The sequence below is a fragment of the Porites lutea genome, chromosome 10 (genome assembly GCF_958299795.1).
Source record: "Porites lutea chromosome 10, jaPorLute2.1, whole genome shotgun sequence".
NCBI lineage: Eukaryota > Metazoa > Cnidaria > Anthozoa > Scleractinia > Poritidae > Porites > Porites lutea.
Window position 1 is genome coordinate 16,056,631 of NC_133210.1, and position 19,508 is coordinate 16,076,138.

Below are 19,508 nucleotides of genomic sequence, written 5' to 3' on the forward strand. Positions count from 1 at the left end.
ACTTGTACAGCATAATAAAGAGTACCTTAGTAAACTACTCCATGGTGGCTTTGGTTTGAGTGGTCACACTTTGTGACTTCACAAATAGGCGGAAAAGTAGGACCACCTTGTACAGCATAATAAACAGCACCAAATAGAGAGTGAAGAAAAGATGGCGGTCGACAATAGCAGACGTACAATTTGGGCTCTTCGACCTGCTCTCTTAACTAGCGCTAATAACTACCTTTCAGCAAAAACTGTAGAAACTGCTGGTTCTCTTCTTCGTTGGATGCTGAAAAGAAATTTCGCCTCCTCTTTCTCGCGATCCCGGTCGTGTCATCCGGATGTATTTGACTCGCTTTCGAACCCTGAGCAATTGAGTGTCAATTACTCGCTTCTTTTCTGGACACTTTGAACTCTATCTTGCGGTTTGACACTGTATGTTGGGAACAGAACTGGTCTCGAGGTTAGAAAAATCACAATAATCAGTTCGTTGTAACGCCAAATGTAATTGTCGGCCTTTATTGCCTTGATCACCACTGAATAACCCGTCGCTATTGTTGTCCGGTTTGTTCCTAGTACTAGGATCTAATCCAAGCGAAAGCAGTTTACATGGTGTTAGGATCTTTCTCGTGAAAGGATCTTCCAACCTCTCAGCTAGGAAGATGCTAGCACTAGGGACAACTACATACTGAACTAAAACATGTGGCGCTGGGATAATCCACCTTCTAGGATCTTCTTGCTGCTAAGGTCTTCTTATCTCCATGCAAACTGCGCCTTAGAGGGCATGTCTAAAAATGGGTGTGGAAAATAGTATGCCTGGTCTGAAATAGGGTTAGGAGTTGGAGTAGCGAGTGACATACCCCCATCAGCCAGTACGAGGAGTATCCCTCACGGTTACAAACCACCTGTAGCAAGTAAATTGATTTATGAAAGTAAACATAATCTCCCCAGTAGAATGAACAACCAAAGCGGTTATTAGTATTGTTCTTGCATTGAGGCCATTTATTTGTTTGTTTTTTGGAAGTTCGCGCCTGCGTAGAAGGCCAGATCGTCAGTTATTGTGAAAGTTTTTGGTAGCCTGCAGAACAAGCGCTATTTTTAGCGTTTTTCAGAGAGCACTTAGAGGGCGTGGAGCGAGAGACTCACATGACGGTTGAAGGCGCGCCCTCCTCCATCCCGCGTGTCTCGCGCTCCACGTGTGCTTCGCGCTTTCCTTCGCTTTTCCCCTGTAGTTCTGTTAAGTGTATTGTAGCAAGACGTTTCTGTGGATGAAATCTTAAAAATACTGGGCAGTACTTTGCTGTAGTGCAGTTTAGTTCACCGCACAATTTTGTTGTTATCTTTAAGGTGACTGGACCCAGTTTTTTTGGGGGGGTACCATCCTACTTTGAAGCTCTCTGGTTTCCCCACCTTTACTTTTACCGCAAGTATAACACATAGAATGGATAACATATAGATCAATCTATAATATAACATAAAATTTTTGGCGATCGGAGTAAATGTCACGTGGTTATAATGCCACGCCCCTTTGAGGTCTGAGTCGAAAATCTGCCGTTGCCGGCATTTTTTCGTGAAAATCTCTCGGCTACACATAGTGCGCATTAGTGCCTTGCGCTGAACAGAGTTTCACCAAAATCGCAAAGACCCAATTCGAGAAATTCAGCGGTTTCCAAATTTAGGTCAGAATTTATGCAAAAATGATAAGCAATCTTTACACAATTATATGTAATAAACTATGAGATTCATCCTTTTATTTTGTGCATCGTTATAACAGATGGGTTCTTGCAAGTCAGCAAAACGCTTTAGGGCGTTGTAATTGCGCGCGATTTAGAGCAAAGCAAACATATAGAAATTATAGTTTTCGCTATTTGTTGACGTTTGTTGGCGTTTAAGAGTCCTTCTCACGAAAAAAGCATTTTCTTAAAAATTCGTAGTTTTTTTTCCTTCAAATTTTTTCAGGGCCACAATTGATTAACTAACTACCCGGACTCTGAATTTCATGGTCATTGAAAAACTGTGACGTTATCTTTTATAAGCCCAGACTTGAGTAAACCTTGAAGATTTTTAGCGTTTTGGCTGAGTTTGTGCTTTGGGAGTCAAATTTTGAAACGCAAATTTCCCTCCGTAGATAAGCCCCTCCGAATATAAGCCCCTCCAAAAATAGGCCCCTCAAAAAGGGCCTTTGAAAAATATAAGCCCAGGGGCTTATTTTCGGAATTTTACGGTAATTCATTTCTTTTGTCTCCTCATTCCCCTCTGCCCCGGAGTCAAGTATGAATTTTATTGACCGGCCAGTTTTAAGAAGCATTAAACGTGTAGGCGTTTCTTATGTTTGGTTGTACTCTTCTGTTAGGTGATTGATGTGGGTGAAGGCTCCACCGTTCAGTTGCAAGTGAAAGGAAAACGCGTCGCCTTTAGGTAAGCTATTGGGATACGAAATAATTGTGAAAGAAAATCGGACTGTTGAGTTGTTGCATTTGGGCTTTTGAGCTGTTTCGGGCACACAAATAGACACACCCATACTCACTTTGCGCCGCTTCAAGAAGCTTCATAATTTGTTTCTAAAAGTTAGCATTAATAAGGAGTTTGAGTGGAAGGGAGTGAAATAGAGGGGAGGACAAGGTACGGTTATTATATTCTAACTCGCAGTCACGAGTTATATAGCTGCTGTAATAGATGGCAGGTGTGGAGGGGTTATTGGGGGCGGGAGAAGGGACGTACAATTGTGAGTAGCACGGATCGGGTAAAGAACAACTATTTTAATCGCCTAATCCTTAAATATGACCTACAATCTTGGGCAAATTTATACCTGCCCTCCCCCCCACCCCGCAACCTCTCCCCAAAATCATCGATGGGAAATTGGCGCTTTTTGGCTTTTGCGCGGCTTCATCCTTGTCTTGGGAGGTGAGGGTTTGCTGTCCCATTTTTCTGTCCAAGATGGTAGCTTTGTAATTTATATTTTGTAAATGAGTTACTGAATAACTTGTCGATTTTTTCAAAAAAAATATAATGTAGCTCTGGAATTATTACAATGTAACTTAGTTCAAAATTGAAAGTTTTGTAGCATTAGATATGTATTTTTTATCTTTTGAATTAACAAAGACTATTATTTATGGAATTATCGTCCAGCTTTAATATAGCCCCCCTTTGAAGAAATTCAAGCATTTGCGGCAAATGTCGGTGAAGAACCTCTACTTTATTTAAATGTTAGTGATATTAGCACAAAAGTACTAAGAGGACACTGATTTTGTGTCCACTAGAAACGGGACCGCCATTTCCACGTGGCCATCCGAACCGCGCAAAGGCCTAGCAGTTTGCACCGTTTTTGTGAGTGTTGTACCGGTCTCGGACATCGAACCCGTGACCTTACGCTATGCAGTTCAGCCATGCCGCGGTCTATGATCTTTCAGGATGTGAAATTACTTTTTTTTACTAACATCGTGACTGTCTTTTCTCCTCTTAGCTGCTTTGGTTTTGTGTCATCGCTAAACGGCGAACCGGAAAAAGGCATAGCTGTCGAGGTTTGTTGATGTTTTATTAATTTGGTCAGTAAAAAACAGACTTTTTGTTCTTTTGTGCAATTTTTTGCGTTTTGTTTTCTTGTATTAACCAGGCCATTGGACTGGAAAGCTGTGAATCGTTTCAAGAAGAAACAGTATCAGACGACGAGGGACAATATCGGTTACGAGGCCTTCAGGTCAGTACAGTCAAAATGATTGAACTTTTTTTTTAATAGTCTGTTAGCGCAATTCAGCTAAGCACCTCCCCTTACTCGCCCCCTCCTGAAAGGAAGACCAAGTGTTTACTTCAACAAACTGAAATGGTTTTATTATTATTATTATTATTATTATTATTATTTGTTTCGCTGATACGTGCGAAAGTTCGTGACATTCCATATGCACGTGCTCGTTGAAGCCCTTAATATTTAGTATTCATAAATCGTACCTTTCAGTAAAGCGAAATTGTAATTAATTCAAAGACATGAGTTGTAACTTGCAAGAGTAGATTCGTCGTGGAAAAGAGTGGAGAGTGGATTGCAAGAGTGGATTTGAGAGGACTCAATGGATCGAACATTCGCGGCTGCAGGACACAAATGCTACCGGGTACCTATCGAGGAACATTGATCTGACATTCGTTATATTATTTTATTTATGCGTTCTCGTAGTGATATTTGTACTTTAATTCTACTTTAGGTTTCGAAGGCGTTGTAATGCATCTTTGAGAACGGTAACGAACATAGTGGATTGCAGCTAGCGAAACATTCGAAACCCGAAGCGTGACATCAATGATGGCTGATCAAGACGCCAAAAACCAGAGACGCGCTGCGAAAGGACGATTTACAAGAAAACTAGCTGAGTTAACGAAGTCAATCGAGGAGGACAAAGGATCAGAAATAGTGGGAGTGAACTTCGAGCAGCTGAACGAGGCATGGAGAAATGTGGAAGCCAAGCATGATATGTACACAACATTTTTAAAGGATAGCGAAGTAGAAGAAAGCGAAACGTGGATAGCAGAGTTACAGAGTTCATTTAGCGAAGCTATGGAGAAACAGGTTGAATACATCGGCTCAAAGGCGGCTAAGGCGATGGTAGAGAAACAGGTACTCAGTCAGCAAGAGGCGGCTAAAAAAGACTACGAAAAAATTCAAAAGTTAATCGATCAAGCTTTCATAAAGCGAGACACGGAGGAAGCAGTTTTTAGAGCGCTGTTAGAGGACGCCTTTAAATTGCTGGAAGCGTGCGAAGCCGACAAGGATGTAGTTCCTGCTCTCAGGAAAGTTCAGCAGGCGTTAGAAGCTTCGTTAGCTGGTTGCAAAGTGGCGAATGACAAATATTTGGAATTTTTGAGCAGAGAAGAGGCCTCGACTGAGGTGGGATGGATTTTGGTCGTGCAGAAACGATACAATCAAGTTGTGGACAGGATTGAATCAGTCATTGCCAATCAAACAAAGGTGGAAGTGGGCCTGAAAAATCTTGAAGCGAAAGCTACTAACCTTCGCCTTGAAAAAATAAAGATGCCCCGGTTTAGCGGAGAGCTGAGAGAGTACCCGAGGTTTAGAAAAGACTTTGAAATTCAAGTTATGCGAAGTTTAAACAGCAGCACTGCGCCTTACACTTTACGTTCCTGCCTCTGCGAGGGGCCACTGGCGGTCGTGAGGGGGGTCGACGATGACATTGATGAAATGTGGCGACGCTTGGACGAGAAGTATGGTGATCCAGCCAAGATAACAGATGTGATTATCAATAGCATACAGCGAGTTAAAGCCATAAAAGAGGGAGAAGATAAGAGATTCGTCGAGTTTGTCGAAGTTATTGAAAGTGGTTATCGAGACTTGTTGAGGCTCGGACTAGAGAAAGAGATAACAACCACAAGCTCCGTAAGCATAATTGAAAAAAGGCTACCAGCTGATATTAGAAGAGAGTGGGCGAGGCTCGTCAGCTCAGACTCGAGTAGCGTCGATAAGAAAAACAAATTTCCAGGCCTCCTCAAGTTTTTGCTCAACCAGAAAAGGGCAATCGAGTATGATTTATCAGATCTGCGAGCGTCCGGAAGTCCCGGAAGTCAAGCGGGCCAACAGTCTGTTCATTGTGCTGATGCAGTGGCTGAAGATCTTAAAGAAAACAAGCAGCAGCCTTTTGAAAGCAAGAGTAGCAGTGCGTGCCTGTTTCACAATAGTGCCAGCCACGGAACCGATGAATGCCAGTTATACTTATCCAAGACTCGTGGTGAGCGAATGGACATGCTTAGAGAAAGGGGTGCATGCTGGTCCTGTTTGAAGATTGGACATCGTCTACGTGATTGCAGAAGCAGGAAAGCTTGTGGTGAAAATGGTTGCACAAGGACGCATCACAGAACATTACACGAGGAAAATCGGGAAGCCAGCGTTTCTGTAACAGCAAGTTCTTGCGATGATCCTTTGAGCGACACATGTCTTCTTCTACTTCAAAGAGTTAGAACAGGAAAAGGCTGGGCCAACGTTATGTGGGACAATGCAGCATCATTAAGTTTCATCACCAACAGCAAGGCCAAAGCGGAAATGTTACACGGCACGAGAGTAGAAATATCTATCGTCAAAGTTGGAGGCACGAGTGAAACAATAATGTCTAACAGGTACCTTCTCCCGCTGATCGACTCTCAGGGGCAAGTCGTACCGTTCGAAGTTTATGGTATTGATGTAATAACGGCGGACATTCAAAGTGTGAGCGTCAATAACGTAGTACATCTTTTTAAGGATGTTACACTGGAAGAGATAAGAAGACCAACCGGAAGTGTGGACGTGCTAATAGGATATGGATACGCCGGATACCACCCTGTACCAGAACAAAAATCGGGTCATTTGCTGTTGCTAAGAAACCGATTCGGAAGATGCCTCGGCGGCACTCACGCGGAGTTAAAGGATGCAAATCACGCAATGCAGAATGCCCTCGTGCACCACGTAGCCGAAGTAAAGATCGAAGACTTCTACAATATCGAGAACCTGGGGGTGGAGTGTACGCCTCGCTGTGGGGGTTGCAAATGTGGAAAATGTGCGCTCGGCGCGAAGAATTACAGTCTAAAGGAAGAGAAAGAGCTACAATTGATTGAGAGAAATCTGCACTTCAATAATCTTGAGCATAGATGGATGACTCAATATCCATGGATAAGAGACCCGGCTGATCTTCCAGACAATAGAAAGGCCGCATACGGAATGCTATTGTCTACGGAAAAGAGACTCGCCAAGAATACTGACCACGCAAGAGTATATCAGGAGCAGATACAAGATATGATAGACAGGGGCGTTGCCCGAAAGCTAACGAAGAGCGAATTAGAAGCCTACGATGGGCCCATTCATTATGTTTCGCATCATGAAGTTGTACGTCCGGATTCAAAGTCCACGCCAGTACGAATAGTCTTCAACACCAGTGCCAAATACATGGGTCACGCGTTGAATGAATATTGGGCCAAGGGACCGGACCTTCTGAACAGCCTTCTGGGTGTGCTGATAAGGTTTAGAGAGAACGAGGTGGCGTTAATTGGCGATATAAAGAAAATGTACCATTCCGTGGGAACCACCCAGCTCGAACAGCACACGCATCGGTTTCTATGAAGAGACATGGACGCCAGGAAAGAGCCAGACACGTACGTCATACAGAGAGTCTCATTTGGCGATAGACCGTCGGGAACCATCGCAACGGTAGCATTGAGAAAAACGGCCGAAATGGCGCAAGAGAAGTACCCTCAAGAGGCCAAAATCATTAGAGACAACACCTACATGGACGACATCATTGAAAGTGTTGGTGATAGGGAGAGAGCCGAAAGCGTAACACGGAACATAGAGAAGCTGGTCGACATAGGGGGATTCAAGATTAAAGGCTGGACCATCTCGGGCAGCTCTGACAGCCTAAATGAGAAGGAGATACCCAGTGAAACGTATGCACCCGCAGAGAAAGTCTTGGGAGTTTGTTGGAGACCCGTCGAGGACCTGTTTTGCTTCAAGGTGACGTTGAATTTCTCCCGACGAAAGAGAAAGCTGCATACCGAGCCGGATATAGAATCCCATCAACTAGAAGAGAGGTTTCCTGCGAAGTTGACAAAGCGAATGATTCTCTCCCAGATCAATAGCATCTATGATCCACTTGGGTTGGCAGGTCCATTTACCGTTAGAGCGAAAATCATGATGAGAAAATTGTGGATGAGTGAAGCGGAGCGGCTTGACTGGGACGATCCAGTGTCAGACGAATGCAGAGCAGAGTGGAATACATTTTTTTCAGATTTATTTATCATGAACAACATCAAGTTCGGTAGATGCCTTAAGCCCACAAATGCGGTTGGTGACCCAATGCTGGTGATCTTCAGTGACGGATCAAATAGTGCTTATGGTGCGTGTGCGTACGTCCGTTGGGCACTGAACGGTGGAGGGTTTGAAAGCAGATTAGCCATCTCTAAGAACCGACTCGCGCCAGTTAAGGCAATGTCCATTGACCGGATTGAGCTGTGCGGAGCCGTGCTGAGCAAGCGTCTTAAAGAGCTCCTGGAGAGAGAGACGAGATATCGATTTACCACGTGCTTGCACATTGTTGACTCACAGATAGTACACGCCATGGTCCAAAAGGAGTCATACGGGTACAACACGTTTGCTGCAACACGCATTGGAGAGATTCAAAGCGTTACTAATCCTGAAGACTGGTGCTGGGTAGTTAGCGAGCAGAACATAGCCGACTGGCTCACTCAAGGCAAGGAGCCAAACGAAATCGACTTAAACAGCGCGTGGCAGAAGGGTCCAGATTTCTTGAAGTTGCCAGAGTCTGAGTGGCCTATTAGTAGGATCTGTGCCATACAAGAGCTTCCACAGGAACCTAGGGTCGTTATGATAGCTAACACCAAGCCCAAAGACTCCCTAGCGGTCAGGATTGACATAAGTAGATATTCGGATTATACGAGGCTGGTTAGAGTGACGGCTAGAGTGCTTGCCATGTTCCGAACCGATTATAAGCCGAGCTTCAGAAATGCTGCCAGAGTCCTTGAGCCGGCGGATGTTACTAAAGCGGAGCGATTCTGGATTCTCCAAGCCCAAGAAACTATGTTAAGTGACATGAAACGTGGACGATTTAGACGCCTGTGTCCAAGAGTTCGAGAGGATGGGATAATTGTCGTAGGAGGACGTGCAGAGAAATGGCTGGAGATGAGCTACAATCAGCGCGAAGTTCCACTTCTACCGTTTAGGCATGAGTTATCCCGCTTGTACGCGAAACATATACACGAAGAAGGCCATCAGGGAGTATCTGCTACGACAAGCAAAGTGAGATCAAGGTTCTGGGTCATCGGGCTGCCTAGGATAGTAAAGTCAATTAGATACAACTGTGTAACTTGCAAGAAGCTGGACAAGAAGACTACGACGCAACTGATGGGACGGCTCCCCCAGGAAAGGCTTAAGCCAGCACCTGCGTGGAATTGTACGGCAGTTGATTTATTTGGCCCCTTCAGGATTAGAGGTGAAGTCCAGAAGCGAACCACAGGCAAAGCATATGGCGTCATCTTCAACTGCCTTAGCACGCGAGCAGTCCATGTAGATTTGGCGCCTAATTACAGCACTGAGAAATTCTTGATGGTCTTAAGGCGATTTGTGTCACTGAGAGGTTACCCAGCGCAAATGATTTCAGATAATGGTACTCAGTTAACAGCGGCAAACGAGGAGCTCAAGAACGTTGTGGCATCTTGGGACTGGGATGAGCTGGCCGCGTTCGGAGCCACAAAGGGAATGGAATGGAAATTTGTTCCGGCCGACGCGCCTTGGCAGAACGGGGCCTCAGAGGCTCTTGTGAAGTCTGTGAAGAAGGCAATTACGGTAGCGGTCGGTGAGAGTGTGATGACCTTCTCTGAGTTGCAAACAGTCTGCTATGAGGCAGCAAACCTAGTTAACGAAAGGCCAATTGGTAGGCATCCGACGTCACCCGAAGATGGGACTTACCTGTGCCCTAACGATCTCCTTTTAGGCCGATCCACCTCTAGGGTTCCTAGTGGTCCCTTTAGAGAGACGAGAAACCCAAATCACCGCTTTGAGTTCATTCAGCAGATTGTAGACGCTTTCTGGAGAAAGTGGATTAGAGATTTCTTCCCAAGTCTGATTGTGCAGCAGAAGTGGCATACAAAGAAGCGCAACGTGAGGGTAAGTGATGTAGTGCTGATCCAAGATTCAAATCAGGTGCGAGGTAACTGGAAGCTCGGTAAAGTGTCCAAGGTTTACCCTGGAGATGATGCCAGAGTAAGGAAAGTGGACGTGGAATACAAAAACCCCAGACCAGGTGAACCCGTCGACAAATACGAAGGCAGGGGCTACGTCACCGTGCAGAGAGCTGTGCACAGATTAATCGTGTTAGTTCCAGTGGACGATACCGAGGGAATCTCCGCTGAGCAGTAAGAAGGAATATCAGTTGTCCGAGCGCAGAGGAGAGAGAGCAAGTATAACGGTGACGACATAAACTTCCCCAAGCGGTTTTGTGGGGGGAGTGTTTCGCTGATACGTGCGAAAGTTCGTGACATTCCATATGCACGTGCTCGTTGAAGCCCTTAATATTTAGTATTCATAAATCGTACCTTTCAGTAAAGCGAAATTGTAATTAATTCAAAGACATGAGTTGTAACTTGCAAGAGTAGATTCGTCGTGGAAAAGAGTGGAGAGTGGATTGCAAGAGTGGATTTGAGAGGACTCAATGGATCAATGGAAAAGAGTGGAGAGTGGATTGCAAGAGTGGATTTGAGAGGACTCAATGGATCGAACGCGTTCTCTTATGCGTTCTCGTAGTGATATTTGTACTTTAATTCTACTTTAGGTTTCGAAGGCGTTGTAATGCATCTTTGAGAACGGTAACGAACATAGTGGATTGCAGCTAGCGAAACATTATTATTATTATCATTATTAAAGATGAAACAACAACAACGTGATATTAATTTGAGGAGGACTCGGAAAAAAAATCCGAGTCCCAGATGGGATTTTTTTTTCCGAGTCCTCCTCAAATTAATATCATGTTGTTGTTGTTTCATCTTTAATATACTCACTTTGGAGGTTGGTTGGCCGCATCTTTGATATGCTTTAAGGTGACAGCGCGATGCTGTTAGTGAGTTCTTCACTTCTTGTGTGCCTATCATTACTTGGCTGTGTAGCCGCGTGATGCGGTTCCAGTCGAGACCCACAAATTGGCCCTTGCTCACCATAGAGTCTCCAGTAGCTCAAGTGGTTAGAGCATCCGACTAGATCACGGAGGGTCGTGGGTTCAAATCCCATCTGGGACTCGGATTTTTTGTCCGAGTCCTCCTCAAATTATTATCATTATTATTATTATTATTATTATGATGATGATGATGAAGGACGAGGGGTTTCTTTTGTAACGGATGGAATTGTAGATAGTGTTTTGATGAATTAATTAGATTTTTTGTAACAGCAGGTTGATTGTAAATAGGATTTTAATTGAGGTTTTGTAATAAAGATTCTTTTCCAGTAAAAAAAAAAATATTATTATTATTATTATTATTATTATTATTATTATTAGCATTGTTTTTCTCAGACTGGTTACAGAATGATCATAGAATAATTATACCTGGGTGGGAGCTCTCAACAAATCCATAAATTAAGTACGATTAAATAAAGTATTTTCAGGTCCTTATACTGTCATGCTATATTTGGGGGCAGAGGGATTGGGGAGTTGGTGCGCTGTGGAAATACCCCAGTTAAACATAGTGCAAATCGTTTCTTGTTTCAAAAGGCTAACTTGCCTATTTTTATCTATAGTGGTATAAGTTACTATACATCCCCGACTCAAGAGCGAAACGTATTTCTTAAACTAATATCTTGCGAAGAGACTTGCAGCGAAAACACCCTTGCTGCATGAAGTTTACATTTTAGTTTATATTTTATATTCTCTCTTGTAACTACTCATGAATACTCAAGACTAATTTAACCTAGACGATCATACAACTTCAAATGACAGTATATATAATTTATCTCTATCCCATTCCACGGGATTTGAGTAGCTATACACTAAAGCTGGTAAAAAGTGCAATCATAGTCTATACTTCCCAGAATTTTAAACCTCTGCATCGCGCAGGCGGCAGCCTAGTAAACCCCCATTATGGGTGTCTTGTTATCACGTCATGGCGAAATTGCTTCTCAAAATTTAAGGTAAAAAGGCAGAGATTCATTTTCTTGCACCCAGTGACAGTTTCAGTCGTTCACACGAAACCTGGTTTTAAATGTCACTATCTTACTTTTTTCAGCCTGGCTGCATCTATAGAGTCCTAGAGAAGACTGGGGATAGTAATCTACATATTGAACGCGCCTCGCCGTCGTTTATCGACATACAGGTAATGGGTGTTTGTACGGCATACCGATAAGTATCACGCTTAAGTACTGTTCAGTACCTTTCATTTCCAAGGTCACAGTTAATAGTACCCTTGTAGAGTGTTATAAACTACTTGAACTACTCTATTGTTTTCAATTCATTGATCAGGGGAACTGAAGGACACACGTGTTACTTTGCTTTTATAGGGTGCGTTCGATTAACTAGACAAAACTCTTCGACCGCAAATTTTTGTGTGATTGGAATGTTGTATTCATTTTCATTTCTCTGCATGAGTCTTTTAGATTTTTTCTTGCAAAAAAAAAAATCCGAAGCAAGTGCTTTTTAGTATTTATTCCATGCGTTCTTGTTCTGAAATACGGTCAATCGAACGGGCCCTTAAATCTGTTAATTCATCATGCTTCTGCTTTTCTAACTTATACGTAGCCTGACAAAATAGCCGATGGCGTATCACTATCCAGATCTGGGTAGTGCTTCTGATCGGTCGTGCCGCGTGGGAAATTTGATTTGTTGAACAGGGATCCATATTCCCAGTCGCCCAGTCGTCCCAGACGACTACAATCTCGTACGAGTGAGGTTTTGCTCCACCACAAAATCTTTCCAAAAATTCTTATATGATTTTATACACTTTTCCTGTGTTCTGATTACTCCTCATCCACTTAAAACTTTTAGCATAATGGAGAATAACCAGCTTTTGTCAGCGATGAAATCGTAAGTTTGGGCGCCATCTTTGATGGTGCAGTATTTTCTACGAAACGATCGGGGGCTCAGTTTTTGCAAAGTACTGCATTTAGAGGCCATTCGAAGAAAACGTGACAGCACTTATCAAGATGTGGCGTTTTTTAGAAGGCGTTTCGTGTCCTTCAGCGGAAAAAAGGGTGAAGCAGACGCCGATACCTTATACGCATGAAGATGTAACGTTTTTTAGAAGACGATGTCGGTTGTACACTCAGGCTAACTACTGAAACTAACTAATGCGTGAAACTTTTATTTTTTTTTGGCAGGTGTCTGCCTCCGACCTGAGAAATGTAAACATGATCGCTTTTCGTCACGTCAATCAGTTTGAGATCACGGGAAATGTTGTTACTGACAGGTAATTTCTTTCAACACTAAAGGTAAGTTGGCCTAAACCCTGATTTCCTTGTACAGTGAAACCTCTGTTCAGGGCACACCCTCGGAATCAAGGCAAGTGTCCCCTAAATGGAGGATGGGCTGGGGTTTGTTGATACTTAACCAACATTAAAAATATTTTTCTTTTATTCTGCCTCGGAATCTGCTGCAGTCGTTTTTTCATGCAGCCAGATAATGTGTAAAGAATCATGATAAACTCAACCCTGCGATTGTGTGTTTAAGGGACAGGTTCACGGTTAAGCGAATGCTCATTAATTAAATTACTATTTCTCAATTTGTTATTAATTCTATCGGTTAATAATCCCGCTCACATGTATCTCAGCGATCTCAGAGTGTATTTCACAGTATTTTAGAGTAACCTGAAGTAGGATGGAGGAGAACTAAAGTCGCAGACAAAACTAGTGGATCATGCCAACGCTACCAACGTTGAATATAATATTTATTTATTTAAGTTGATCAAGCGCAAGTGACTGCCAGGGGAGTGTGCAGATTGGTTCTTTGACAACATTATGACATGATCATATTGCTTGCATAGACGATACAGCATGTCCCGGCAGAAAAACAGCATTTTGATAGATGAGCATGCGCTGAACCGTGAACCTGTTCCTTTAAATTCCAACAAGCGCAGTACATCTAGTTCATGTTCTGAATGCTGTAGGTCATTGTTACTGGTGAACACTCAAACGTATCAACGCTTTTTGTGGTCAGTCACTTTTGAGTGCTAAGGATCTCTGAATGGAGGTTAAACCCGGCTTTCTTGAGCCAGAGAAGGTGTCCCTTTCCCCTGTCCCTTTAACAGAGGTAACGCTAGATAATAACCTGTCAATTATACACCCCATCTATATGAAGATGAATTGACAGCCGCCATAGCCGAGGTTTTTTTTTTTGGCAAAATTTTAGTTACTACCCCCGACATTGATAACAGAGAAATAGCTAAAGCAAGCGAAAGTAAAAAAACAAAGGAGACGAATTTCGGTGGAAGAAAAACATGAAAATTTTATATCGACGGTGAGAGAATGAGAAATGCTAACAGCTACCAAGGTGAAAATGAGCGGCAGTGAAAAGAACAAAGTGAACAGGGAGACATTCGACATGTCTTTGCCAAAACTTGTAACTAGGAAGTTTCACGTTGTAGTCGTGAAAAAACAACGTTGAAGAAATGTACAAAAAAGTGTGCTACACGTGCAAAGTTTTTTCGTCGCTGTCGCCGTTTTGCATTACACGATTATATTTTTATTTGTTTGAGTAAACTATGAGTATATTAAAGTGAGCTTTACTTTAGCACTGGCTGAATCTATATATTAGCACCTGGGTCCACGTGACATGAGAAAGCTTTCATGTCTCCCCCCACTAACTATCTGGAAACTGTAATTTCCCCCTCCCCAAGGAAGCACCTCAAACTTTTCTTCCCCCCCCCCCCCCCATCCCGTCCCATGATTATAAGGATAAATAATGAACACTCCCTAATGAACTCCCACTATTGCGGGCAACAAAGGAAAGAGGGAAATCCCGGATGGCGGTACTAGACCACATATTTGTTTTCTTTCCTTAGGTTACTCTTTCCCCAGAAAACAACCCGGACACCCCGGTGTTCACCACACCCGTGGGTGTGTCCAGTTATTTCCAGTTCCCCCCTATCCCAAATGACGGCATGGTTTACATTGTTCGCTTGGTTTCGTCTCTGTCAACCGTGAACTACCAGTACACTCGGCCCGAGTCCACTGTCACTGCTACAGGAGTGCGCGCCCATGTTCCGTTTAACTTCGAGCCCCAGGTAAGATAGTTCACTGGTCATTATACGTTTTTGGGGAAATGCCCACCTACCCCTCTCCTAAGCCAACATTAACACATACTTCTCACTCAGGGAAAAATGCTGGCTTAGGGGAAGGGTAGGTGGGCAGTTTCCTAAAAGTGTATAATGATCCCTTCTAAAAATGCCAGTACTCTTGAAAAAATGCACTTCATTGAGTGTCAATGTATTTAGCAAGAAAGTTGTATTAAGAGACACTGTGGGCGCTTTCCATTCAACAAAAATTACGGTTTGAAATTTCGTAAATTCCACGTGCCCAATGGAGCTGTACATTCCGGTTGCACAGACGCGACCCAAGCCACCGCGTTTTTGGTTATTTTTGTTGTAAGTAGGATAGAGCAAAATGAGTGGTACTGGGAACAACAATTTTGTCAAATGGAAAGGGACATTTTGGTCCTACCGACCGAGATAACCGGACCAGTCAAAGTGGACCGCCCTCAAAGCTGGTCTCGAATATTCCGGTCGGACCAAACCGAAATGATCCGTTCCATTTGATGTACCAACCGAAATTTCCGGAATTTTGGGTTGAATGGAGAGCGCCCTGTTTTTCCTTCTCCAATTGGAGACTGGACCGCCATTTTACGTGGTCCTTCAAGCCATGCGAAGGTCTAGCCACTTGCAGAGTAAATGGGAGTACCTTCATTTCTCAGCTATTTCAAGACCGTTAGTTTTGGTTCGACCCCGGGAATCGAGCCCGCAACCTCATGCTCTGCAGTCAAACGATCTACCGACTGAGCTAATCCTGCTGCGGTTAACTGTGCGAGTTCGGCCTTTCTTGGACGTACTTATTCAAGTGGTATTAGTTAAAATGGTACAATGGAATTTGGGGTACACGTAGGCAGCTTGCCTTTACTGATATTGTTCTCTTCGACGACTGTTTCCAGTGGTATGCTCAAGTTAGGTTTTGAGCCTTTGGGGAATTAAAAAATGTTTCTAAATTTAATCCTTTTTTTTTTTCCTCAGCCACGTAAAGCTGAACCGGAACCCTCCCAAGGATCTTTCCTCACCTTACCCCTGCTTGTCGTTCTCATTTTACTAGTGGTGAATCATAATAAGGTATGACATTATTGACGTATGCTCCGATTCTATTTTTTACCAATCCCCCGGTCACACTGCCAAAGATTTCCCTTTTTTCCTTTTTTTTATGATTATTTTATTTTATTTTTTTCTCATTTTGGGGTCTATCGCCGATTTAAATGCATCTGTTTTAGATTTCGAGACATCCACAAAAGTTCGCAGACCGCGCAGCCAGGCGCCATGTTTTTATAAGTGATTTTACGCTAGAACACTACACACTGAACAGTTGTGTTTTTTATTTCCCCATCCCCTTACCCCCGAGACAAGAACACGTAAAGCAATTCAATTTCCCCCACCCGTGTCACAGTGGCAGCACGTTGTTCTGGGGGTTACCCTACGGGGGATGGTAACAAGTAAAATTGATCTATACATAACCTTATTTTTAAAGAAACTTAGCTGTTTAATGTGAAACATCACTGCTCTGGATGGAGTATAAGATTCTGGGAAATTCCCCTCCGTACCTACCCCTCCCCTAGACCAATATTATCAGTTATTTCTCACTTACGGAAAAATGTTGGTTAGGGGAGGGGCTGGTGGACACCTTCTCAGAATTTTGTATTGATCCATTGCTATAAACTTATCATTTAAAGAGATCAAGTTCGCCAAACAGAACTCGGAGCTATGACTTAAGATGAAAAGTTCGGATGCATGAACCACCACACCAATAGAAATTAGTGGGGACCATCATGAAAAACTAGGTGCATGATGGATTGATAGTCCTGCATTCTTTTTGCATCAAGATGTCGTTAAGTAGTTAATAATTGTAATAGGACCTAGTGAGGTTTAGTTTTACAAATATGGCGCCGTGACGTCATATGAAAACTATCTATAATCAGCTTGTAGTAACGCCAAACGGCCTTTATTTCCTCAATTACCACTGAATGACCCGTCGCTATATTTGTCTGGTTTGTCCCTAGTACTAGGATCTAATCCAAGCGAAAGCAGTTTACATGGTGTTAGGATCTTCCTCATGAAAGGATCTTCCTACCTCTCAGCTAGGAAGATCCTAGCACTAGGGATAACTACAACTCTTTGCATGTAAACTGGATACTGAACTAAGGATCTTCCTGCCGTCAAGGTCTTATTCCCCACGTGGAAACAGCGCCTTAGAGGGCATGTCTTAAAACGGGTGTGGAAAATGTATGTCTGGTCTGAAATAGGGTCAGGATTTGGAAAACCGAGTGACATCCCCGCAACCGTGCGGGATACTCCTCGGAATTGCTGATACAAACTATCTGTAGCAAGTAAATGAAAGTGAACATGATCTCCACAGTAGAATGTATTGTTCTTACATTGACGCCATTTGCTTGTTTGTTGTTTTGGAAGTTCGCGCCTGCCTAGAAGGCCAGATCGTCAGTTATTGTGAAAGTTTCTGGTAGCCTGCAGAACAAGCAGTATTTTTAGCGTTTTTCAGAGAGCACTTAGAGGGCGTGGAGCGTGAAACACGCATGACGGTTGAAGGCGTGCCTTCCCCCCTCACGCATGTCTCGCGCTCCACGTGTGCTTCGCGCTTGCCTTCGCTTTTCCTCTGTAGGTCCGTTTAGTGTATTATAGAAAGACGTTTCTGTGGATGGGCAGTACTTTACTGTAGTACAGTTTAGTACACCGCACAATTTTGTTGTTATCTTTAAGTGTGCATGAAATCCTTGAACATGTACCAGTGCAAATAAACCAGTACTCAAAATACCTCAACTGTTAGGTGTCTGATAGAATTATTAAGTTGACTAACATATAAAATATACTCTTTAACAATAGCAGTGATGTCATGATGACGTCATTTGTTATTAAAGAAGGAGGGGGAATTGGAACCATCCGCCATCTTAGATCTGCCATTTTGAATTAAATAATGTATTCTATTTTACTTGAGACCCGTATACAGTAAATCGAGGTCAATGACCTTTGATCTGTGGATACATGGATGCTTGGGAAACAAAGAAATCTTCAAGTTGTGAAATTTCGAGAATAATAAACACTGTTGAAAATTAAACCCAGCATCTGTCGTTTGGTCATTTTTTTCATTTATTTATTTATTTATTTTTCATACAATAAAATGCGAATTGGGAAAAACGTGGATGTTAAAACTTGGTTGCCATGGTAAGATCAATGTTGAAGTACATGTCATGACGACTTGAAAATGCTCCCCGATAAATTTTAAGTCGATAAGTTTGGCGGTCATGTCTTAGCTTTAACGGTTTGAAGCCCCAGGTCTCAATAAGGTTAGTGACTAAACGAAAATTTGTTAGCCTTTATATGATATTTGGATATAAATAAGAGATATGTGACATCCTAATCCTTTGGACATGTCAAATTCAAACACTGCAAACCCGAAATCAATACATCATCATTGAAAATGGAATATCGTTCATACCATAAACGTCATACCCAGTTGAATGTTTACATGGACTTAAGGCTCTTTTTAATGTTTGTTTTCTTTTGCGCCATCCTCGGAGACCCAGGGGCAGTCAGTCGGGGCGGGTTAAAAGGCGCGACGAAAGTTTTTAAGCATGGGCGGAAGAGCCCCTGGGTACCGTCTCTCACCGGACCATTTCCAAACAATCAAGAGAATGCTGGCTCCTGATTGGGCACAAAAAATGCTTTGTATTATTGTGCCCAATCGGCGAACAGCATCTCATGAGTTCATTTCGTGAGTTCGTACACGACGGTTATTATCTCGCCACAGTTGCCCGGTTCGTTCACCTGAAACGAAGGAACTACCGATGAGTCGAAAAACGTTTCAGATGCTATCAGCAGGAGCCGATTTGCACTGAGAAAATTCAGTTTCTGACGGATCACAATGTATCGTAAATAACAGGAAGTTTAAGATGAAGCGGCGACGAGAAAGTAAAAAAAGCAATAGCTTGACAAGGCAAAACACACTGAAAACAACAACTTTGCACGTGCATCACGCTTCTTTGCATATATTTCTTGGCCGTCACTGCACGACTACCACGTGAAAATGCCTAATTTCAGGTTTTGTGAAGGACGTAAACAAGTTGTGATCGAGTCAATAGCAGTCGTGTACGAACTCACGAAAAGAACTCAGGAGATGCTGTTCGCCGATTGGGCACAATAATACAAAGCCTTTTTTGTGCCAAATCAGGAGCCAGCATTCGCTTGACCGTTTGGAAATGGTCCGGTGAGAGTCGGTACCCAGGGGCTTTTCCGCCTGTACTTGAAAACTTTCGTCGCGCCTTTTCACCCGGCCCGACTGACTGCCCCTGTGTTTCCGAGGATGCTTTTGCGCTTGACGTCTTTTCTTTACTGTCATAAAGGGAATTAATAACCGGTCATAACTTGAGCAACACCTTAAGTAAATTCAGAGTTTATTTCAGTTTTGGATCTTGCAGTGAGTCTCTGCGTGAACACGGCCGGCCACGCCGAATTTACAACTTACTGGTGAGTTCCTAGACCTTAGTGTTTTGTTACAGGGATTTTTATTTTGTGAAATCAAAACAGGACCCAGTGTTATTTTGTTTTATCCATGCTATGCTTGAACGCAGCGCTATTTAATTTGATGCACATAAGATCTGGGTCATAGAGAAAGAAATGTAAAGTATCAGTAGTCAACACGAGCGCCAAGTATCGATGAACAAAAATTGCGTAAGCCTGTAATTATAGTAGACTTACCAAAGCTATTTACCGAATTTCAGAAAAGTAACTGCATGTAATTTCCT

At 43.0% G+C, this 19,508-nt stretch overlaps 2 protein-coding genes and 1 long non-coding RNA gene across 3 annotated transcripts; all 3 read left to right on the forward strand.

The window, feature by feature from the left end:
* Nucleotides 1-4,270: 4,270 nt before the first annotated feature.
* On the forward strand, nt 4,271-7,069 carry LOC140949584 (uncharacterized). Its single transcript, XM_073398742.1, has one exon. The coding sequence runs from the start codon at nt 4,271-4,273 to the stop codon at nt 7,067-7,069; it is 2,799 nt and encodes a 932-aa protein (XP_073254843.1).
* Nucleotides 7,070-7,075: 6 nt separating this feature from the next.
* On the forward strand, nt 7,076-9,880 carry LOC140949585 (uncharacterized). The gene has a single exon (XM_073398744.1). The coding sequence runs from the start codon at nt 7,076-7,078 to the stop codon at nt 9,878-9,880; it is 2,805 nt and encodes a 934-aa protein (XP_073254845.1).
* Nucleotides 9,881-12,817: 2,937 nt separating this feature from the next.
* LOC140951216 (uncharacterized) lies at nt 12,818-15,815 on the forward strand. The gene is made up of 3 exons (XR_012167265.1): nt 12,818-12,931; nt 14,500-14,721; nt 15,721-15,815. It is a non-coding gene; the product is annotated as an uncharacterized lncRNA (long non-coding RNA).
* The last annotated feature ends 3,693 nt before the right edge of the window (nt 15,816-19,508 follow it).